The sequence below is a fragment of the Oryx dammah genome, unplaced genomic scaffold (assembly GCF_014754425.2).
Source record: "Oryx dammah isolate SB20612 unplaced genomic scaffold, SCBI_Odam_1.1 HiC_scaffold_23, whole genome shotgun sequence".
NCBI lineage: Eukaryota > Metazoa > Chordata > Mammalia > Artiodactyla > Bovidae > Oryx > Oryx dammah.
In genome coordinates, this window is record NW_024070207.1 from 117,645,784 (window position 1) to 117,670,867 (window position 25,084).

General features: G+C 39.9%; 1 protein-coding gene across 1 annotated transcript in view; it reads left to right on the forward strand.

The window, feature by feature from the left end:
• The window catches only part of CTPS2 (CTP synthase 2), a 104,530-nt gene extending 79,724 nt beyond the window's left edge, over positions 1-24,806 (forward strand). Inside the window, exons 15-18 of the mRNA XM_040266559.1 lie at positions 867-963; positions 9,003-9,147; positions 23,140-23,250; positions 24,579-24,806. Coding sequence (XP_040122493.1) covers positions 867-963; positions 9,003-9,147; positions 23,140-23,209 — 312 coding nt within the window. The 3' untranslated portion in view covers positions 23,210-23,250; positions 24,579-24,806. The remainder of the gene's footprint in view (positions 1-866; positions 964-9,002; positions 9,148-23,139; positions 23,251-24,578) is intronic.
• Positions 24,807-25,084: the final 278 nt, after the last annotated feature.

Below are 25,084 nucleotides of genomic sequence, written 5' to 3' on the forward strand. Positions count from 1 at the left end.
TACCCAGAAGTGGAATAGCTAAGTCATATGGTAGGTTTAGTCTTAGTTTTTTGAAACATGTCCATCCTGTTTCCCATAGTGACTGGACCAATTTACAGTCCCACCTCCATTGTGGGACTTTTCTTTACATCCTTTCTCACATTTGTTATTCCCTTTTTGACGATAACCTTTCTAGAAGGTGTGAAGTGATAACTCACTGTGGTTCTGATTTGCATTTACCTGATAATTAGTGATGTTAAACATCTTTTCATGTACTTTTTGGCCACCAGTATGTCTTCTTTGGAAAAACGTCTATTCAGATCCTCTGCCCATTAAAAAATTTTTCTTTATTGGTGTTGAAGGGTATGAGTTCTTTATATATTTTGGATATTAACCCTTTATCAGATGTGTCATTTGCAAATACCTTCTTCCATTTAGTAGGTTGCCTTGTTTTGTTTTGTTTGTTAGTTTGTCTTTTGGCCCCGCCATGGGCTTGAGGGATCTTAGTTCCCTAACCAGGAACTGAACCCAGGCACCCTGCAGTAGAAGTTCGGAGTTGTAACCACTGAACTGCCAGGAAATTCCCTGCCTCTTTGTTTTGATGATGGTTTTCTTCACATGTAGAAACTTTTTAGTTTGATGTAATCTTAGAGTCCTACTTTTTAAAACTTATCTTTGGGCAACAAAAGATGGGCCTCTCAGATTTAAGGGCTGTGATTAAACTATTTCTCAGGTTCATTATGGGTTTAAATATAGGCTTTGAGGTTTGACTATAAATAGAAATTAACTACTAGTTAGAGCATCACCGAAATGGAAAATCATTTTCATAAGCTGATATGTCTGTATTGCTCTGCTGTCCAAAGACAGTTAATTTCTTATTTTTCCAGGTGAATCCTAGCCTGATCAGCCAACTTGAGCAGAAAGACTTAAGTTTTGTAGGTCAGGATGTTGATGGAGAGAGGATGGAAATCATTGAACTGGCAAGTAAGTGGTGGTCTTCATTTTTGAAAATTTTTGTTGTGAGCTAAAGTCTGTTTGTCAACTGTAAGCATGCAAAGATATAACTTGAGGCCCATTATGTTTGTTCTTTTCTCCTCTCTCTTTTGAAATAAATATGCAATTAAATAGAAATAATATACACTAAATATAAAGTGTATGAAAAAACAGATCGCTTATAATAATAATTATTTGGGGCTCTGTTTATGTGAACTGCCATAAAATGATGTAGTGTTCAGAGCCTACCAGTTCTTTCAGTAGTGTGCTTCCTTAGCAGCCCTGCCCCCTTCCTGGGGTGTCTCTTGTTCCTAGCCTCTGGGTTCAACGGTCTGGGAAAGGCAGGCAGCCCACTGTTGAGGAGCACTCTGCTCTCTCCCACCTCTGAGGAAGAATGGCCTGTTGTTCTCCTCACTACTGGTAACTGACTGTGCGGTACATGTGACAATAATCTGTTGGATAAACTGCCCTCATTTATCGAATGCTTAGTGTGTACAGGATGCTCTAAAAATGGTAGCATCATTTTCTAGAGCCTACCTTTCCAATCTGTATACTTGGGCTCCAGATAACCTGGACTACTTACTCTTCTAACTTTTCTACTTCTTTTTCCATCTTAACCCATGTCACTGTTGTTCTACTTCAGATTCCTTTTCTCTGTCCCTTTCGTTTTCTGTCTCTAAACTGTTCAGGTACTTCAGAGTTCCAAGCAGGGAGGACACTTGAAGTTGGGAAAGGCTTCTTTGACCACAGTGGCATGTTACCTGGACCCAGAAAGAAGGCAAGCAGTGGACATTGAGCATGCACTCACTGGATGCTTCTCACCAGACCCCTTGCTAGGGACTCCGTGTGCCTATGTAACTTACAAGGCAGGTGAAGTTATTCCTACTTTAGAGAGGAGACTGGAGTTCAGAGGTTAAGAAACCTGCCAGGGCCATCCAGCTAGTCACCGGAGGGGCTAGATCTAAAGCAGGCCATAGCCGCCTTCTGCCCCCACTTTTGTGGAACTCTATTGTTCTTCTTGTTTTCAGTGAACATTACACCTAAGATTATCGATCCATGCCTGAAGTTTTAAATTAGAATATGAGGATATATTTTCTGTAGTCCTTTTGATAGAAATGTCCATCATTTACAATTTTCATAGTGTGGATCACTGGTGTTGAAGTCTCTTAAGTCTGGTATGTGAGAGGGCAAAGAAGTTTCTTAAGCAAATTATTGTTTATTTACTTTCATCAAATACATTATTCTCTTTAATTCTCCTGGCTCTCATTATTATCAGCAAACACTTAGAAGCTTCTTTCATTGTAAGGATTTCATTTCCTATTGACACTTTCAAATTTCATGTGGGTTGGAAAGGAAATGAGACCCGCTATAAAACCTTGAAATTTTAAAAAAGCTGACTGCAAGGGAGTTCATTTTATTAAGGAAAACTTCCCAGAAGACTTTGATCTTAGCTACTCTTACCATATCCATGAATCTCTATATTCCTGAAGGAGTTCTGAAAGGAACAACAAAGCTTGTGATTAGTATAATGTCAGAATATGTTTCAAAGCAATTAAGAGTATTATTTAAAAGACAGTTTGACTGGTAGAATGTCATTAAAATAAAAACTTTTCAGTCTCTTTCCTCATTTTGGTATAGGGGATTTTTTGAATAAAGTGATTCAGAGCAATGGTCCATTCATTCAAATATTCTTTCCCTGGCTATGACATGATCCATTGCTCAGCTTCTGTCTGTAGTGGTACAAAAACACAATTATTGTCAGCTTCTTTCAGAAACATCGCTAGATGCTGTGCTGCAAGATTCATCACATCTTTAATTTAAAAGCTGCATTGGTTTCTTTTCTAAGGACAGATGGTTTCTCTTCTTTTCTTGAGGGGACACTTTCCTGAGAGGAGATGGCGTTCCTCTCACCAAGCTTTCACACTTGCTGCTGCTGCTGCTAAGTCGCTTCAGTCGTGTGCGACCCCATAGAAGGTAGCCCACCAGGCTCCCCTGTCCCTGGGATTCTCCAGGCAAGAACACTGGAGTGGGTTGCCATTTCCTTCTCCAAGTATGAAAGTGAAAAGTGAAAGTGAAGTTGCTCAGTCATGTCTGACCCTTAGCGCCCCATGGACTGCAGTCCACCAGGCTCCTCCATCTATAGGATTTTCCAGGCAAGAGTGTCTTTCTAATTCAAGGAGGCTTCTTCCTAGATATGCTATAGTGGGTTTCTACACTGGAATTTTCTGAATTCAGAGCTGTTCAGTAGAACCTGCTGCAATGATGGAGTATTCTGCCTTGTTCAGTATGGTAGCCACTAGCTGTTTGGGGATTTAGCACTTAAAATGTGCTCAGTTAATTTGAATGAATTTAAATGGTCACCTGTGGCCAAGGGCTACCATTTTGTATAGCAAAGCTTAATTTTTTTGCGGGGGGGGGGATTTCCAACTTTTGTTTAGTTAATGAGAAATAAAAATGAAAACGGGCTTCCTGGGTGTGTCTCAGTGAGTGAGGAATCCGCCTGCCAATGAAGGAGAGACAAGAGATGTAGTTTCGATTCCTGGGTCAGGAAGATCTCCTGGAAGGCAGTGGTAACCTGCTCCAGTATTCTTGCTTGGAAAATTTCATGGACAGAGAAACCTGGCAGGCTATAATCCACGGGGTCACAGAGTTGGACGCAACTTAGCGACTGAGCAGAGCACAGCAAAAATGAAAACAAACACAAAAACTACTCTCTGATTCTGCCACTATGTTATAAAGAAGACTCAAAATAAGAGAAGGATCATCATCTGAAAACTGAAAGATCAATCCTTGCAGAAGAGAACAAATGGTGACCTTGCATCAAGGCTTTTGAAGCGGGTAGTGAGTGCCCCAGGACACACCTGGCCCCACAGGTGCAAAGGGAAGCGTCAGCTAATAGTCAGATGATGAAAGCTGAAACCTCAGCCAGCTGACCAGAACAAAGCATCTCTAGGCTTTTGCATCTATACCTGGACATTTACCCTACTTCTGAACTCCTTTCTTATTCTAAAGCTTTATAACCATTAGATGAGAACAGTCTGCTAGACTATTATCTATTTCATTACAATAAGGACTAAGCTTTAAATGATAACCTTAGGAGAGTGGATATTGCCATTCAACCAGGATTTCCTTACTACTGAGCAGTAGTTTGGGGTCTTCAGTGGGAAGTGACGGGGACTCGTGATTTTGAATTCCACACTGGACTTTCAGATCATTTGATAGAGCATCCCACTGAAAGATTTAAAATGATATTTACTTCTTCTTATAAGAGTTATATTTCATCATCTTCATTATATATATATATGGCCATTAAAATGATTTTTAAAGTAAGGACTACATATCAACTATGCTTTTACTATGGGAATTATGGGAATAGAGAGTTGCCCAGTCTCTAATTAGGAGTTGCTTCCTAATCTGGGAATAAACATAGTTTTTCAGAGTTTTGAGTGGGGAGAGGAATTTGTAATCCTAGAAAATTTTTACCCAGATTTGAAAATGTTGCCCATTAATTTTTACCATTCACAAACAGGGGATTCCAGATACCTGAGAAAAACTATTTTTCCATTCCTATTACATCTAGGAGAACTTAAGTTGCTCATATAGGGGTTTCTTACAACTCTCAGCTTTATTTGCCCTCAGTCGTGTCCGAATGTTTGCAATCCCATGAACTATACAGTCCGTGGAATTCTCCAGGCCAGAATACTGAAGCGGGTAGCTTTCCCTTCTCCAGGGGATCTTCCCTACCCAGGGATTGAACCCAGGTCTCCTGAATTTCAGGCGGATTCTTTATCAGCTGAGCCACAAGGGAAGCCCAAGAAAACTGGGGTGGGTAGCCTATCCCTTCTCCAGCCAATCTTCCCAACCCAGGAATCAAACCTGGGTCTCCTGCATTGCAAGTGATTCTTTACCAACTGAGCTATCAGGGAAGCCCAATGTAAGAGATTCACTGTAAAGGTTCACATGATACAAAGAATTATAATGAAGAAAATAAAAATATATTGAACTTTTGCCACCTTGAGCCATAACCACTATTAACATATTGAAAAGCCATCCTTTTATCACTTGGAGACTCTTCATCACAGGAGATAAGTTGTTGTTGTTCAGTCGCTAAGTCATGTCCGACTCTTTGTGACCCCATGGACTGCAGCATGCCAGACTCCTCTGTCCTCCACTATCTCCCCGAGTTTGCTCAAATTCATGTCCATTGAATCAGTGATGCTATCTAACCATCTCATCCTCTGCCTCCGTCTTCTACTTTTGCCTTCAGTCTTTCCCAGCATCAAGGTCTTTTCCAGTGAGTCAGCTCTTCGCATCAGGTGGCCAAAGTATTGAAGCTTCAGCTTCAGCATCACTTCTTCCAATGAATATTCAAGGTTGAGTTCCTTTAAGATTAACTGGTTTGATTTTGCAGTGCAAGAGATTCTGAAGAATCTTCTCCAGCACCACAATTCGAAAGCATCAATTCTTCGGTGCTCAGCCTTCTTTATGGTCCATCTCTCACATCTGTACATGACCACTGGAAAAACCATAGCTTTGACTATACAGACCTTTGTCAGCAAAGTGATATCTCTGCTTTTTAATGCGCTGTCTAGGTTTGTTATAGCTTTCCTTCCAAAGAGCAAGCATCTTTTAATTTCATGGCTGCAGTCACTGTGCATAGTGATTTTAGAACCCAAGAAAATACAATCTGTCACTGCTTCTACTTTTTTCCCTTCCATTTGCCATGAAGATAGGATCAAATGCCATGATCATATTTTTTTGAATGTTGAATTTCAAGCCAGCTTTTCACTCTCTTCTTTGACCTTCATTAAGAGGCTCGTTAGTTCCTCTTTGCTTTCTGCCATAAGGGTGGTATCATCTGCATATTTGAGGTTATTGATATTTCTCTCCTGGCAATCTTGATTCCAGCTTGTGCTTCATCCAGCCTGGCATTTTGCATGATGTACTGTTCATGTAAGTTAAACAAGCAGGGTGACAATATACAGCCTTGATGTACTCCTTTCCCAGTTTTGAACCAGTCCATTGTTCCATGTCCAGTTCTAACTGTTGCTTCTTGACCTGTGTACAGGTTTCTCAGGAGGCAGGTCAGGTGGTCTGATATTCCCATCTCTTTAAGAATTTTCCACAGTTTGTTGTGATCCACACAAAGACTTTAGTGTAGTCAATGAAGCAGAAGTAGATGTTTTTCTGGAATTCTCTTGCTTTTTCTATGATCTGATGAATGTTGACAATTTGATCTCTGATTCCTCTGCCTTTTCTAAACCCAGCTTGTACATCTGGAAGTTCTCAGTTCATGTACTGCTGAAGCCTGGCTTGGAGAATTTTGAGTATAACTTTACTAGCATGTGAAATGAGCACAATTGTACTGTAGTTTAAACATTCTTTGGCTTTGCCTTTCTTTGGAATTGGAAAGGAAACTGACCATTTCCAGTCTGGTGGCCACTGCTGAGTTTTCCAAATTTGCTGGCATATTGAGTGCAGCACTTAAAAAGCATCATCTTTTAGGATTTGAAATAGCTTAGCTGGAATTCCATCACCTCCACTAGCTTTGTTCGTAGTGATGCTTCCTAAGGCCCACTTGACTTCGGACTCTAGGGTGTCTGGCTCTAGGTGAATGATCACACCATCGTGGTTATCTGAGTCATTAACATCTTTTTTGTACAGTTTTTCTGTGTATTCTTGCCACTTCTTTTTTATTTATTTTTTAAAAAATTATTTATTTTTTAATTGAAGGTTAAATGCTTTACAGAATTTTGTTGTTTTCTGTCCAACATCAACATGAATCAGCCATAGATGTCCCTTTCCTCCTGAACCTCCCTCCCTTCTCTCTCCCCATCCCATCCCTTTAGGTTGATACAGAACCCCTGTTTGAGTTCCCTGAGCCATGCAGTAAATTCCCATTGGCTATCTATTTTACCTATGGTAATGTAAGTATCCATGTTACTCTTTCCATACATTTCACCCTCTCCTCCCCTCTCCCTGTGTCCATAAGTCTGTTCTCTATGTCTGTTTCTCCATTCAGTTCAGTTCAGTTCAGTCGCTCATTCGTGTCTGACCCTTTGCAACCCCATGAACCACAGCACACCAGGCCTCCCTGTCCATCACCAACTCCCGGAGTCCACCCAAACCCATGTCCATTGAGTTGCTGATGCCATCCAGCCATCTCATCCTCTGTTGTCCCCTTCTCCTCCTGCCCTCAATCTTTCCCAGCATCAGGGTCTTTTCAAATGAGTCAGTTCTTCGCATCAGTTGGCCAAAGTATTGGAGTTTCAGCTTCAGCATCAGTCCTTCCAATGAATATTCAGGACTGATTTCTTTTAGGATGGACTGGTTGGATATCCTTGCAGTCCAAGGGACTCTCAAGAGTCTTCTCCAACACCACAGTTCAAAAGCATCAATTCTTTGGTGCTCAGCTTTCTTTATAGTCTAACTCTCACATCCATGCATGTCATCTGAATTAAATTCGCCTATTCCCATCCATTTTAGTTCATGGATTCCTAAGATGTCGATATTCACTCTTGCTATCTCCTACTTGACCGTGTCCAATTTACCTTGATTTGTGGACCTGACATTCCAGGTTCCTATGCAATATTGTTCTTTACAGCATCATAGTTTACTTTCACCACCAGATACATCCACAACTGAGCACTGTTTCTGCTTTGGCGCAACCACTTCATTCTTTCTGGAGCTACTAGTAATTGCCCTCCACTCTTCCCCAGTAGCATACTGGACATCTTCTGGCCTGGGGTGGGTGCCATCTTGACGTGTCATATCTTTTTACTTTTTCATACTATTCATGGGCTTCTTGTGGCAAGAATACTGGAGTGGTTTGCCATTTCCTTCTCTACTGGACCACATTTTGTCAGAACTTTTGACTATGACCTGTTGTCTTAGGTGGCCCTACAGGGCATGGCTCATAGCTTCATTGAGTTAGGCAAGCCCCTTTGCCACGACAAGGCTGTGATTCATGAAGGGGAAGATAAATTGACATAGCTGAAATATGAGTGCATGATCAGCTTCATGTTGCTGTCTGTGATTAATATCCAGCCCAGAGCTGTGACTAGAAAAGCAGTTATACCTGCTTCTTTCCCAGGGGACCCATCTCTTGGGAAGGGAGAACTTGTAGGAAATGGCCTGAAGCCATCTGAAAGTGACACAGTTAGCCTGATGTATGAGGATATCAGGCTGTTGAGAGAGGGGACCTTTCCCCCTCTACCCTCTTGAGTTCTTGTGACTGGACTAATAATAAAATTGATGCAAGACAGATAAACAGGAGAAAAAGAAAAAATTGTACAAACGGAGGTCTCTTAGAAATGGAACCTAAAAAGTGGAGAAAGTAGGTAAGTTTTGTATTTTTTAGACACAGAAACAATAAATATATGAGGAATTAACAGGACAAAGAAACTTAGGCTTTGAGTGCTTAATTAGTGAAGAATCTAAATGAAATTTGAGCTTGGGTAGTAAGTTAAAGAAGTCACAAAATGTGTTTATATAGGCTTCTCTGCCCAGATTCCGTGTCTCTAGTGATAAGGATGTCCTTGCACCTCCATATGCTGAGAGTATACCTTTCACGTGAGAGGTTTATTTCCTGCTTTTAGGGAGACTGGGTGGAGTGTGTGTCAAAGTGTCCCTCTTACATCAGCTCAATCTTAAGTAATTTTAATTCAAAACAATCAGTATGTCATTAAGACATACTTTGGGGTAGCCTGCCCTGGACCCCACCCATGGAAATAGAACCATTGCAAGTCTTGGAAGGGCCTAGATAGCAGATCATCTTCCCATTCAAAAACTTTTGCTTAACTTTGCTCGATCTAATACCTTCCACAAATAAAGTGCTGAATCTCTTGTTAGTGAGATGTGTTTTACAATTTGAAATTCTACTACCAACTTGGATCATGAAAATATCTGGCTATGATATAGGTAGCAAGTTAAATCTTATCATTTAATGAGTTTTCTTACTTAAGGATAAGATTTTAAGGCTGTTCTCAGATTTATCAGCTTCAATTGCATTCTAATTATTCTCATTTCAGATCACCCGTATTTTGTTGGTGTCCAGTTCCATCCCGAGTTTTCTTCTAGGCCAATGAAGCCTTCCCCTCCATACCTGGGGCTGTTACTTGCGGCAACTGGGAATCTGAATGCCTACCTCCTACAGGGATGCAAGCTATCTTCAAGGTAACCAGCTTACTGTGTCCTTAGCAGTGACTCAAGATACAATTATCAACATTGTAGGCTTCTCATAAAATTTAATATCATTGTAGGGTTTATTTTTTAAAGTGGAGAGTCATTTTTTCCCCTCTTAATAAGCATACATTTTTCTCTGAATGAAAGTGATTTAATCACATCTACAAGAGTAATATGTCAGTTTTCCAAATCATGCTGATGCTGAGTATTATTTTATAGATATTTGTCATTTTGGTAGGTGAAAAAAGGGATTTTCTTTTGTTGGCTTTCTGAGTAATACATGTACATGAATGTTTTATATGTTTATTGGCTTTTTTGTTTTATTAATACCCTGTTCATATCCTTTGCCCTAATTTTCCTTTTGCTATTATCCTTTTTCTTGATGATTAATAAGCTCTTTATATATAAAGGACATTAATCCTTTGTTTAATTACACATACTTTTTCAGAGTGGTTTTGTTTTTAAGTTGTTAATGGTTTTCATTAGTTTTTGTTAGGTTTATCTTAGTTTTTATTTTCACTAAAGAACTTTAAATAAAGACTTTATGTAGTCTTTATGTTTTTTTTAAACGTGGTCAGATCTTTTACTTTGGTGGATTATGTCTTTAGTATCATGCCTAAACTCTTTCCCTGTCAAAAGATTATTATATAATTACCCGTTTGTTTTCCACTAGCACTTTTATAGTTTCAGAGGAAAAAATTTTAAAGTATAGTTGATTTACAGTGTTGTGGTGATTTCTGCTGTACAGCTAAGTGACTCAGTTATACATATATATATATATATTCTTTTTAAAATATGCTTTTCCATTATGGTTTGTCCCAGGAAATTGGATATAGTTCCCTGTGCTATACATTAGGCTCTTGTTGTTTATCTACTCTAAATGTAATATTTTGTGTCTACTAATCCCAAACTCCCAGTCTATCCCTCTCCCTTTTCTCCTCACTCTTGGCAACCATAAGTCCATTCTCTGTGTCTATGAGTCTGTTTCTGTTTTGGAGATAGGTTCATTCGTGGCATATTTTAGATTGTACGTATAAGTGATATCATATTGTATTTGTGCTTCTGTTTCTGACTTACTTCACTTAGTATGATAATCTCTAGGTCTGCTACAATCTCCATGTTGCTGCAAATGGCATTATTTCATTCTTTTTTATGACTGAGTAGTATTCCATTGTATGTATGTACCACATCTTCTTTATCCATTCATCTGTTGATGGACATTTAGGTTGTTTCCATATCTTGGCTATTGGGAACAATGCTGCTGTGAACATTGGTGTGCAGGTATCTTTTTGAATTATAGTTTTGCCCAGGTATATGCCCAGGAGTAGGATTGCTGGATCATATGGAAGTTCTATTCTTAGTTTTCTAAGGAACCTCCATACTGTTATCCATAGTGGCTGTACCAATTTACATTTCCACCAACAGTGTAGGAGGGTTCCCTTTCCCCCACACCCTCTCTAGCATTTGTTGTTTGTAGACTTTTTAATGATGGCCACTCTGACTGGTGTGAGGCGATAACTCATTGTAGTTTTGACTTGCATTTCTCTAATAATCAGTGATGTTGAACATCATTTCATGTACCTGTTGACCATCTGTAGGTCTTATTTGGAGAAGTGTCTGTCAAGGTCTTTTGCCCATTTTTCAGTTGGTTTTTGTTGTTGTTGCATGAGCTGTTTGTATATTTTGGAGATTAAGCCCTTGTCTTTCACATCATTTGCAAATATTTTCTCCCATTCTGTAGCTTGTCTTTTCTTTCTTTTTTTAAAAAAAAATTTCCTTTGCTGTGCAAAAGCTTGTAAGTTTGATTAGGTCCCATTTATTTATTTTTGTTTTTATTTCTATTGCTTTGGGAGACTGATACAGTTTCAGTTTTATAGTTTCAATGTATAATATATATGGACTTTATTTTTGGTGTGGTATATGAGGTAGGGATCTCCGTCCCCTTGACACCACTCCACCCTCACCAATTAAGTAATTTAGATTTGTTTCATGGATTTCTGTTTTGTTCCACTGGTGATTTCATCTCTTTTTTCTGAATCCTTGCCACCCTTTTCATTGTGATAGCATTATTGTAAGTTGAGCCCTTATTTACCCTACTCTTATTATTATTTAATATTTTTAAAAATGTGTTTACCTCTTCTTCTGGAGGACCTGTACAATGATTTTTAAAGTCTAATTTGAATTTAAAAATCCCTCAGGGATTTTCATTAAAATTTAATTTTCATTAAATTTCATTAAAATTTCTTTACAATTTAAATACTAGTTTGGTGAGAATTTACATCTTTACTTTTTTTCATCTAAGAATATTGTATGTAATAACTTTAAATGTGAAAGGAACTGGCCAGAATCATGTGCTTAGGTAGGGGTTACTACCACAATAACCAGATATATATTGTTTAGAAGTTACATTATGGACCCTCATTGTAGCAAATGAGTCTTGTGATACTGCATTTGAGGACTGCCAGGACTGTGGAAAATTCTTAGAGATGGGAATACCAGACCATCTTACTTGTCTCCTGAGAAATCTGTATGCAGGTCAAGAAGCAACAGTTAGAACTGGACATGGAACAACAGACTGGTTCCAAATTGGGAAAGGAGTATGTCAGGGCTCTACATTGTCAACCTGCTTATTTAACTTACATGTGAAGTACATCATGCAAAATACTGGGCTAGATGAATCCCAAGCCAGGAGAAATATCAATAACCTCAATATGCAGATGACACACCCTTATGGCAGAAAGTGAAGAGGAACTAAAGAGCCTTTTGAAGAAGGTGAAAGAGAAGAGTGAAAAAGCTGGCTTAAAACTCAACATTCAGAAAACTAAGATCATGGCATTCGATCCCATCACTTCATGGCAAATAGATGGGGAAAAATGGAAACAGTGACAGACTTTATTTTCTTGGGCTCCAAAATCACTGTGGATGGTGACTGAAGCCATATGCATGGCTTAAAAGATGCTTGCTCCTTGGAAGAAAAGCTATGACAAACCTAGACAGCATATTAAAAAGCAGAGACTTCACTTTTCAAACAAAGGTCCGTATTGTTAAAGCTATGGTTTTTCTAGTAGTCATGTGTGGATGTGAGAGTTGGATCATAAAGAAGGCTGAGTGCTGAAGAATTGATGCTTTCAAATTGTAGTGCTAGAGAAGACTCTTGAGAGTTCCTTGGACAGCAAGGAGATGCAACCAGTCAATCCTAAAGGAACTGAATCCTGAATATTCATTGGAAGGACTGATGCTGAAGCTAAAGCTGAACCTCCAATACTTTGGCCACCTGATGTGAAGAGCCGATTCATTGGAAAAGACCCAGATGCTGGGAAAGATTGAGGGCAGGAGGAGAAGGAGGTGACAAAGAATGAGATGGTTGGATGGTATCATCGACTCAATGGACATGAGTTTGAGCAAACTCCAGAAAATAGTGAAGGATAGGGACACCTGGTGTGCTGCAGTCCATGGGATCACAAAGAATCGGACACAACTTAGTGACTGAACAGAGGATTGTGGCATGGTGTGTCTGTGTGTACTTTGTTACATGAGCCTGCTCCTTTGCAGTATTACCTGCTATGAGAGCTTCACAGTTCCCTAGAATTTCCTTTAACTGTGTGTTCAGATGGTAACAGCTTTACATATTTTGAATGTTGGACCTGTTAATGAATTAATGATCACTCCCTGCACTCTTGAACCAGTGCAGTGATTTTCACACCCTGCCCTGTGGAGCTGGAATCCAGGCTGCTCTGAGGAGTGGACTGGGGTGGGTGGTTCCAGGCGCTTCCCTGCTTCAGTAAAGCTTCAGCTCCACTTGTCCTGGCTCCCATGGCTTGGTTCTGCATGAGATTGTATATGAAGATGGGTTTCTTGTGCTGTGATACTGCACAGATTAAACAGCAGATTGGATATTCCAGTGTGGTCCCTGTTGCATATATGCTCTGACCCGTCCCTGCCACTCTGATTTCTCCATTGTTTCAGGTGCTCACACGTGAAAGGAGGAATACAGTAGAACAAGTTAGATGGCTGGGAGAAATAACGTACATAATTGTTCACGTATAACTATATGGTTATTTGCAAGTATCAACTAATATATAAATGACATCTGCTTTGTGTGCCTTGCCCACCTCTGTACTGGCTGGCCCGTCAATTCCCACCTAGGGGCTGGTAGTCTCTGGGTAAAGTTCACTGGTAGTTTCTAAGAAAAGTGACTGCTTGCTAGCAACTCCTGAGCAAGACACTGTGTCTCTTAACAAGACTCTGATGCTGAGATTGGAATCACAGCTGACTAGCAGGCTTCCACGGTGATCAGAGAATTCCTGTGTATCAGCCACCAATTGGTGCATTCCTTAAGAGAAGCCAGCATTTTATTTATCTTCGTCTCTCTGGCTCCCCAGTATGCAGTGGTTGTTTATTACCCATTACAGTACTAAATGTAGGGGAGGATATATCCCGTACTATACTAAATATACCCTGGGAGGATACAGTCTCATCTAATCTTGACACCTTGCAGGGGGCTTTCCAACTAAGAATGGTGCCCATGACTTAATCCAGTGGCAGACACTAGGATTCCAGAGGAACCTTGCACTTCAGCTCCTCCCTGCCCAGATCCATGTGGTGTTAGTGAGCATTGAAAAGCAAGTAACTGCTTTAGTAGCCAGGCTCTAATGTGAGCTGAGTTGGGACTGTAATTCTGTCAAACAAGATTACTGTCTGTAATCAATCCTAAACAAATGTGACAAGAAATTTGAACACTAGAATAATGGCTTCCTTTCCCAGAAATTGGCTGATATTATTTAAATGTATGGCATATGTGCCGCCGATGTCTTGAAAAACCCACAATGTAAAAATCCTTGGCTTTGAGAAAATATACCTGGGCCCTAGGTGTATTGCTTTCTGCCGTGTGGAGAACCTTTATGTTTTACTGTGTTTATATTTTACTGCAATAAGAATACTACTTTGGGATCTCGAGCTGGTGAGCTGAACTCTTAGCTACTCTGGTATCTTCTAGAATGGTAGCAGTTATGAAGACCAGGTCCACCTGGTTTTAGACTTGTGGGGATCTGTTCAAGAGGCATAATGGTTTTAGGATATTTCTTTAGGTTTGTATAAGCTACTCAAAAGTACTTGCAAAATCAAACTAAATCTTATTTGGAGGATTCTCTAAGACCACCCACACATTTAGTAATTGATTAGGAGGAATCTGAATATAGCTGTGGTGCTGGAGAAGACTCTTGCAAGTCCCTTGGATTGCAAGGAGATCCAACCAGTCCATCCTAAAGGAGACCAGTCCTGGGTATTCATTGGAAGGACTGATGCTGAGGCTGAAACTCCAATACTTTGGCCACCTTATGCAAAGAGTTGACTCATTGGAAAAGACCCTGATGCTGGGAGGGATTGGGGGCAGGAGGAGAAGGGGACAACAGAGGATGAGATGGCTGGATGGCATCACCGACTCGATGCACGTGAGCTTGGGTGGACTCCAGGAGTTGGTGATGGACAGGGAGACCTGGCATGCTGCGATTCATGGGGTCACAAAGAGTCGGACACAACTGAGCAACTGAACTGAACTGAACTGAATATATTTGTACTAAAATTCATTTCAGTGACAGAATAAGCATACACAGCTTGCTCAGGCAGGGAAAGACGTGTAAGGAGAGCCTGGAGAAATCTATCTGCAGCTTTCCTATGCTCTTTCCCTCCTGTGAGAGGTCACACAGAGCTCACCTTCCCTCCAGCAGTACAAATGCAGTGTGTGATGTTTATGCCCAGAGAAGCCCATTTGACACTCAGGCTTTAGAGTTTCTATAGGAGGCTGGTCACATGGGCATTCTCTGCTTAGCAACCACCCAAATTCCAGGCTCCCAGGAGGAAAGCAAGTGTTCACCACAATCACATTGCCTGTACAAACAGCCTAGGCCCCCAAAGATGACCTTATCGGTTAGTAATGGAGAAAACATTCCGAAAGCCAAGTTCCCCAGCAACAGGCCCTTCTAAAGATGTCAGCCTATTGTGTTAACTCTTTTGCACAAGTCAAGTAAACCATTTTTAGAATAAAGAAATCCAGTGGGAAATTATGGTCCATTAAATAAATCATTGTAATTATTTGCTGATATCTCTCTCCTAGTGTCTTAAGTATAATTTGTCCCATATTTAAACAGTAACCACAAATTTGCATGGTTTTGCTGGTGTACAATGTAATGGAATGAGACTGTTTCATGTAATTGTAATAAAAAATTGTAGGAGATTTATATGAAATAGAATATCCAAAGATTCTTATAATTGCGAGTTCTTCAGTATGTAGAAACAAAACACGTGATTTATGTCCAGAATTCCACTTTTTTAAAAAATTGAAGTATAGTTGATTTACAGTGTTGTGTTAGTTTCAGTTTCTGGTGTATAGCAAAATGGTTCAGTTTTATATATATCTTCTTTTCTATTATGATTATTAAAGGATATTGAATATAGTTCCCTGTGCTATACAGTAGGTCCTTGCAGTTTCAGAATTCCATTTTTAAGCAACTGGAAAGAGAAGAGGGATAAGAGTCTAAAGTCATAGGTTGTTTCTCAGCCTGTATGTCTCTGGGGCTGCCCTACAAGGCCCTGGAGGGGCAGTCACTCCACACTGAGGTCAGGAATGACTTCCAGTTTTGGTGATGCTGGCATTTATCATGCTCCTCTGTCAGGTCAGAGTAAAACTCTCTTGCTTAGATAGTGCTTGTTCTATGTCAGAAAGCAAGAACCGAGATGGAGTTCAGTTCACAGAAATACAGCTGTTTGGGAAAACATGCTTTTAAAATATAAAAGCAGAATCTTAAGACATGTGAGTAGCATTTTATTCTAGGTTTTAGGATCTTAAATTCCATGTCTCCACCCAACACAATCTATCTCTTGTGCAGACAAATCGTCTATTTGAGTTGAAAGGGAAGGCAGGCTGATATAGAAATGGGAGGAAAGTTAACTCCGTGGTGCACTGTATTTGCCTGATTGTTTCAGACCAAACTCAAGAGTTGAAACTACTTTCTAATCAGAGGGTCTTAAAGGAAGTACAGAGTTGCAGTCAGTGCTTTCTATTTCCTGATTCTTTGTGTGCTCCTAGGATTGAGTCCCTTCTCTCCTGCTAGCTCAGGCTTCCCTCTTCAATTTTCTCTTTGAATCTCTGCAGTCAGGGAGCGAAGGCACTTTGCCATTGTCTCTGGTCTCTGTCCTGTGACTACTGGGCTTTTCCTTTGAAGTGATATGCTGTCTTCAAGCCTGGGAAAGCTTTGTTTTCTGTTAACTTCTAGCTGAGGCATTAGAAAAAAATTGGAAAATAGGAAAAAGAATCCATAAACCTGTAAACTTAACTAGGTCACTGTCCTCGCTTTTGAGTGTTTCCTTCCAGTCTTTAGTTTATACTTGTATATGACTCCTTTCATGGTTGTAATCAGAATAATGAGTGTGTGTGTGTATTTTTCCCAATTCTTTTTAAAAAAATTCTCTTATTCTTTCAAGCCTATAGAAAAGATGAAGGAATAGTACAGTGAATACTTGTATACCTTTCACCTAGATTCATCAGTTGTTGCCTTTTTACCATGTTTGCTTCTCTCTCTTTCTCACTGTATAAACTTATTTCAGAAGCACTTATAAGTTGCAAACATCATAGCGGTTTACTCCTAAATACTTTATCATTCATTTCCTAAAATTGAAGATATTGTCTCACATAACTGCAGTATCATGATCACACCTAAGAAAATGAATATTAATTCCATGACATCATTTAATATCCAGTTCATATTAAAATTTCTCCATTTATCCCCAAATGTCTCTTTAGCTTTTTTTGAAATTAAAAAAATTAATCAGTGATGAATTTGAGGTTCATTTGGTTATGTTTCCTAGTTTCTTTTAATCTGGGTAATCAGCCTCTCTTTTTCAGTTCTTCATAACAATGACTTTTTTAAAAAAATTAATTTATTTTAATTGGAGGATAATTACTTTACAATATTGTGACTTTTAAAATAAAGAGGCCAGGCCGGTTGTAGCAGTGACCAGAATTTGATTCATATTTTGTCTTGATTCGGTTCAGGTTAGGCATTTTTGGAAGAATAGTTCACTGGGGATGTTTGGACTTCATAAGGACACATCAGGAGGCACGTGAGGCACATAATATTCCCTCTTTAGTCACACAGTGAATGGTGCTGAGTTTAACACCTGGTTAAGATAGTGACTGTCTGGAGGTCTCTTTTGTAAAGAAACATTTTTCTCCATTTTAGTTTCTAAAATACCAACCCCCACTGAAATGAACTAGGGCTCCTGGAACAAATGGTTGGTTTCAAGTCTGGGAGAAGAAAAGTACAGGATGAGGCCAGAAGGTGTTGCTGGACTTAAAGGAAAGAAGAGTTTAAAAACCAAGGGGAAGATTTTGTATAAGGACAAAGAAGCTAGCTTGAAAGGATTCCTGCTGGCCTCATTTGGACAATTTGAACATCAAAAACAGTAATGACAAAATTGGATTATAACACATTATATGTTTTCAAAATTACATAATAATACTCAGAAAAAAAAGGCCAATTTAAAAAATGTAGATGCCACCCCTGATGTAATAACTGAGTCAAATAAGGATCATAAGTGGATGCCAAAACCATTAGATGAAAAGTTTTGGAAAGTGGGATATTCATATGTTCTCAAAGTGTCACCTCAGTTTTTATTAATTACAGAAGCTTGTCTTTTGAACTGAACACCTCATACCCAGTTTTCCAAGTTGCATGATGCTCCTACTGTTGATGGCTGCACGCTTAACATCTACTCAATGCACCACGTGTGCTGGAGCTCACACCACCCCAGCAATGGTGCTGGGCACAAGAGAATCAAGGACTAGTCCAATAAGAACACATGCCCTGTTCTGGGAGACTTATTGGGTAGCTTAATGCTTCTCTACATTTTGGGGCTGACGGATCACCTTCCAAGAAAGTGATGAAAGCTGTGGACCCGCTTCCTGTAAAAGGGCACACACATAGCAATTGGGACATCATTTCCCAGTATTCATATCCCAGAAACCTCCCATCCATCAATATTCTTCTAAGAGTCTCTTCAGATACAGACCCCTAGCTAAGATGGTTTTTATAAAAAGAAGATGGTAATAGTACCCACTTCACAAGGTAGTAACAAAGAGTGCATTTTTTTCTAAATGGAAAACACTTAGCACAGTGCCTGGTCTATGGTAGGAAATTAAATGGGAATTATTATTGTGCTATTATTATTATTATTAATCTCTTGCTGCTGCAAAGCCTCCTACCTGGTCTCCATGCCTCCACCTTTCCTCTTCTTAATCCACCTTCTGCTGGCAAACTGGTGGAAGGCAGTCTGTAGCCTGTTAGGATGCTGCTGCTGCTGCTAAGTTGCTTCAGTCGTGTCTGACTCTGTGCGATCCCATAGATGGCAGCCCACTAGGCTCCTCTGTCCCTGGGATTCTCCAGGCAGATGCTGGTTCCCCAGATGGTTACTGATGATGGCCATTAGAGGTGGGCGTGGCCTCTTCGCTGATTAGATGTACATTTCTCCCTCTAAGGCATCCTTATCCCCCTTGGGGTGATTCTTTCTCTTTGACTAGGAGAATAAGATACTCCTTTTCTCCTGTGTGAATCTAATGTGCATTTTCCAGCACTGTTTTAAACTTGGAATCACCTTGTTTTTTATTTTAACTTTTGGTCTGCATGGTTGATGTTGCCAGGGACCATTCTTGCCATATAAGGTGCAAATATTTTATTTTTGTGGGGATAGTGTGGACAAACAGAGCAGGTGCTATGGGTTTATTTTCTGGATATGCCACTTCCTGGGTAATTTTTTTCCCAAGTCCCCACTCCTAAACCTCAGGATCTTCATCCTTTAGGGTTGCTGTGAAGAACAGTTGAGATGGTGCTTTGTAAACTTTCAACTGATATAAAAATACTATTTTCCCCCCATGTTACATTTCAAGCAAAAGTGAACTGGAAAAGAAGATTCTTTTTTGCTTTCTTTTTCAACAGCTTTTTCAAAAATCTTAAAAAACAGCTCCCCTGCTTATTGTTGGATTCCAAAACCGTACCTTGAGACTGTTTCTTGTAAAGTACTGCTGATAAGCAACATTTGAGTATACCTTCCCTAAGGGATTAAATGTTGCTGAAAAGGTGCTCTTTATTGATCGTGATCCACTGCCCGCTGATGATGCGGTGTCAGCCAGGGATGGAGTTAATACTGATAGAGACTACTGTGCTTTTAATGTCCTGCCAGGGTTGTGCTCTACCATTTACTATTCAATGCAAGACTCATTCAAAACATACTAAGTTATTCATTCTGTTGCTCTTATATTTTATGGCTTCCAGGGGCTCTTTGAGAAGGAAGTAAGTATAGTGATAACAACGCTTTGGGGAAAACTGTGTGCATGGCAACCTGTTTTAAAACATGCTTTCTCCACATGAAATAGATTTTGATATAAAGTATTATAGGAATTTATGCATGCTGGGGATCTTAAGTATGCTATTAGAATTTTTTAATTCCAACTACCTCTTTCTGTTAATGGAGAAGAAATGGTCTAACAGCCGCCTCAGGGTAGCAAAGAAGGTGGACTATGTGAGGTAGTGCTCTACCATTGCCCTGGTGCCTTGGAATATGTTCTCTTCTATTAGGACTTTATTAGGAGCCAGGAGTCTTTGACAAACAAACTTGACTATGACAAGCCTTTCGTTTGTCAAAGAACAACATGTAGACCATGGCAGTCAAGTCTTGCAAGTTGAGCCAGTGTTGAAGGATGGCAAGTCCTGTGTGTTGCCGCTGGTGATTTTGATTTTGTCTTGGAAATTGTACAGTAAACAGCTTTTAAAAAAGAGTACTTCCATTATTTGGAGGGTACTTGCATGCATGAAGGAGATTTGCTGTGATTTTGACTGTATATAGCCAGACCTTAGAAAAACCTTTCTCAGTGAGTGACAAGGGGAACCATTGCATGGTGATTATGGTTTGTTTTTGCTAAAATCATTATTCATTTGTTCTAAATCAGTGCTATCCAATAGAACTTTTTTGCAGTGGTGAAAATGTTCTATAATCTGCACTGTCCTTATGATTATGTCAGTTTTAATCTTAGCTCTATTTTAATTCTAGCATTGGCAAAGTTTTTATATATTTGTGTGCTAAGTTGCTTCAGTCATGTCCAACTCTTTGTGACCCTATGGACTGTAGCCTGCCAGGCTCCTGTGTCCATGGGATTCTCCAGGCAAGAATACTGGAGTGGGTTGCCATGCCTTCCTCCAGGGGATCTTCCTGACCCAGGGATCGAACCCATGTCTCTTGCATTGCAGGTGGATTCTTTACCACTGAGCCACTGGGGAAGCCCGATATATATATATAGGTTTCTTATATTATACATAGAAGTGTAATATTTGAAACTAGGAATAAAGAATGCTTTTACCTTAAAAAGAAAATCTGCACTGTCCAGTATCACAGTCACCAACTACACATGCCTGTTGAGCACTTGAAGTATGCCTCAGTGTATACACATGAGGAATGGAATTTTAAATTTTATTTGGTTTTAGTTGATTTAAATTCAGATAGCTACTGTGGCTTGTGGCTGCCATATTGGACAGTGTAGGTTTAAAACTGTTTGCTTCTCAAATGTAACAAGACTCACATGAACAGTTCTGTATTCTGTGGCCTTTCAAAAAATTTAACTTGTAAGAGCCTAATATCTAATAACTCTCCCCACTGAGAAGTGTGTGTGTGTATATACAGAGATTATTTAAAGAGATAGGTTAGTCTTAAGATAGAGCTGAGATGTCTTGAACTAAGTGAAAATATCCCCAGAGAAGTATATCTTATGACTTAAGTCTACTCTGTTTGAAAGTGAAATGAACCCCTAAGTCTTACACGGCACAGATTTTTATTACATTTGCAGGAGCTGTTGCTGTTCTGCATGCAGAATTGTGTTTCTAGCACTTGTGTTTTGCTGGCACATGACTTGCCGTAAAATCAGCATGCTTAGCAGCGTTGCATATTTTGAGAATTCTGTTCTTGAGTGTTGTGGTTTATTTGGTTGTTCTATCTCCGCCTCTGAACACATATGAAAAAACGAGTGGACCCAGTCATTTACCTTGGAGCTTCCCTTTGTTAGGCTTACCCTGTGCCATATTGATGCACTGGCAGAGTTTAGGGCTGATAGCCAGCAGACAGGAAATGAGAGCCATTAGGTTAGACCCACCCAAGTCCACTTGCTAAAGTGAGTAGGGAATTACTCTTGGTACAGGAAAATCATGCACTTGGCAGTTTTCACGGCTTCTTTATATTTCCATGACTTTTTGAGAAATATCATGTTATAAACATATAACCCTCATAGCAGCAATGGCTTATATTTTTGTGTAGCTTCAGAGTACATTTGTGCAGTCTCTTTTGGCCCTCATAACATTTTGGTGAGGTGGTGTAGGTATCCTTACTAATTTTTTCTGGACTCTCAAGGGGTCAAGTGACCAGTCTGAAGGTACATAGCTAATAACTAGTACAACCAAGAGAGTGAGGGGTGAGATGTGGGCCCACCCCACTCTTTCCCAAGTTCAGCAGCAAGGAAGGAAGCTTGAACTACTTGAGAAAATGGAGTTCGTTTGGTCCTTTGGACATTCTCACTTGTGGCATCAGGGTACACACCTTGTGGGCCCACTGTAGCACACAGCTGAGACTTGAACTTGTGGCCTGGGTTAGCATGATATGAGGATTCTGGCCCCACCTCGAACAAGCTGTGTGCCTGGTGAATCACTTGAACATCCTTGACCTTCATTTCTTCTCACATAGGAAGCTGAGTGCATCTTCCAAATCCCCTTTTGTTGCGGGGAACCAGAAGGGACTCTGTTTGTATAGTGAGAGTGCATGGATAAGGATATATCAACTTTTCTGAGTTCTTTTTTTGAAAAAATATTCTTTGGTTATTATGTGTTTTCTTTATCGAAAACCCTTTGATAACAGTAGAAGTGGTTTTCCTGTATTAAAATCTAACTAGGAGATATTTTCTACTTGATTGTTCATCTAACAAATCTTGTCTTTTCTGCCATTCTTGAGCTTTTTCTTTGTCTTCTCCATACTGTAGCCCCACCCTCCTCCTTTCCAGTATTTTGTCCAGAAGTCAGGGAGGAGAGTGAGGTTGTCTGTTATGATTTTGTTTATGTATTTATTGATATTTACTCAATATGTTTAGCGTAAATCTTTGTTTTCTAGCCTGTCAGCATAGGGTTTCTCCAATTGCTTCCTCTCCTCTCCTCTCTTTTAAAAAAAGTGAATTTTGAACTCTTATGAAATTCAAACTTCTGTTGCTATAAGTCAGCAAAACGTTGGCCAAGGCTAGGAGTAGCTCAGGCATAAAACACTTAGGTCCTGGCAAAGCCATCTTCATAGATCAGTAGAGCTCTTGAGGTTGATCAGCCTGCTGGTTTACTTGGAACCAAGCAAAAGGAACCCCAAAGTGAGCCTGTGGCTTCAAGTCAAAGTACAACTGTAGGCCTATCTCATGGAGAAGCTTTATTTCTACTGAAACCCAAGATGGAGGCATCTACGTCAAGACTGAATACTACATGTAACTCGACGTAGTTGGAGCAACACATAAAGTTTCTAATTTGAAAACAGCAAAATTGTACAAATTATTTCTCACACCCTTGGACCTATGAGAATGCTTATTGAAATGGAAAACTTCCATGCTGTTGGCCTATATTAGTGGTCTTCAGAAGGTTATACATTTCAGTCTAAATTGAAATGCTTTTATAATTTTTCTAAATAAAGTACTTCCAATTTAAAATAAAAGCAAAGATCAATTCCTCTGACAAAAGAAGGAGACCATTGGTTATGGTTGAATTAATGTCTTCCTGGAGTGACTAAGTAGTAGTATTAGAATATTCCTTAGTATTTTCTCTGAGTGGGGGGTAATTATGGAAAGTGTTTGGGATCATAAATAGAATAATTGTGCAAAATTTTTTACATTTTGCTGAATCAGTTCATCTTTTGCTCTAGTGACAGATACAGTGATGCCAGTGATGACAGCTTTTCAGAGCCAAGGTTAGCTGAGTTGGAAATCAGCTGAAACTGACCCATGACTTGGAATCACCAGGACAACCTGAGAGGGTGAGGTGGAACCTTGACAATCTTGTTTGTTTTATAGACAAGCTGTCATCTTGGTACAGAAGGGCGCATCATAGGACTCATCTCACAGGATCCCGGGATGCTCCTGTTTGACTGGCATAGTGAGCAGAACAAACTTGACAGCTGATTATGCTTCTGGTATCTGGAACACCCCTGAGAAAGCTACCAGTTAGGAATGTGCACAAGGCCAGGAATAAGTATATCTGAGCACCTATAAATGGATACATGGAGACTGTGGTGGTTAGAGTTATAAGAGTGTAGCTGAGGGGTCAGCAAACTTGTACTGTAAAGGGCCAGACAGAAATTGCTTTCAGCTTTTCAGGCCTTGCAGTGCATTGGAGATGGAGAGCAGGCTTGATCATCCACATATAAATAGGCAGGGCTATGTCCCAATAAAACTTTATTTCCAAACACAGTGTGTTGACCCGTGATCTAGGTCACTCATGAAAAAGCAGATTTCCTTAAATTTGTAGAAAATAAAATAGTGTTTTCTTTCTTTGTAGGGAGATGTCAGAGACTGGCTTAGCTTCCAAGGGCAGCTTATATCCCTCACAGCTCCTGGAGGTTTTATTAGAGAAGGTAGCAGCCTGGCTGGCTTTATTCCATTCACACTCACAGGCTGATGCTGCTTGGACATCCCTAGGGGTAGGACAGGACTTAAATTGTTCCTGCTCTTTAGTAGTTCAGTTCAGTTCAGTCGCTCAGTTGTGTCCAACTCTTAGTGACCCCATGGACTGCAGCACGCCAGGCCTCCCTGTCCATCACCAACTGCTGGCACTTGCTCAAACTCATGTCCATCGAGTCAGTGAAGCCATCCAACCATCTCATCCTCTGTCATCCCCTTCTCCTCCCGCCTTCAATCTTCCCCAACATCAGGGTCTTTTCCAATCAGTCAGTTCTTCGCATCAGGTTGCCAAAGTATTGGAGTTTCAGCTTCAGCATCAGTCCTTTTAATGAATATTCAGGACTGATTTCCTTTAGGATGGACTGGTTTGATCTCCTTGCAGTCCAAGAGAGTCTCAAGAGTCTTTTCCAGCACCATAGCTCTTTAGTAGGGACAGCAACTTTTGGAAAATTTGTACAGAGTCAGTCGCTCCAGTATGATTTCTCTTCTTATTTCACTTAGGGGCAGAATATTACTGTTCACCAGGGAAGGCACATCCAGGTTTGTTTAGGTTTACCTCAAACATGAAGCCTTTCAGAAGCAAACCAAAATGATGTAAAGATGAGTTGGAGGTACTTTAAAGACTTACATTATTCAGCTTCTGATGTGGCTAATATGTATATTCTTTTTTTTTTTTTTTTTTAAGGCTCTGAAGTAACTGAAGACAAGATGAAGGAACTATCTGATGAAATCGCCACACGTAGAATCACTCTGTTCTCCACCAAACATGGGATGTCCAGCCTCAAGGGGAATCTAATAATACGTACTTCAATAAACCAGAATCAAAGGGGTGGTTTTCTTTTTCCTCCAGAGCCGACCTTTGGTTCTTGCAATTTCTTCAGCCGGTTAAACATTTCCCAACCATCTCAATGGACAGAAAGTGTTTTGGTGTTTTGTCTGGCATATGGTGATGTCCAGGTGGTAAGGAAGGATCCAGGTAACTGAGGCTTCTCCAGGCTATATGGAAAGACTGGCAAGGCACAGACAATGACTAGTTTTGAGCCAAAAATGAGTCTTTCTGTTACCTGGAATTCAGTCACACATTTATATGTGGCCCAAGCTTATTTCAATTTCTCACTGTTTATTTCTACTAAAAAGTGAAATGAAACAGGTCCAAGACTAGGGTTGGTAAGTAAGGCCCTGGCCTCAGGC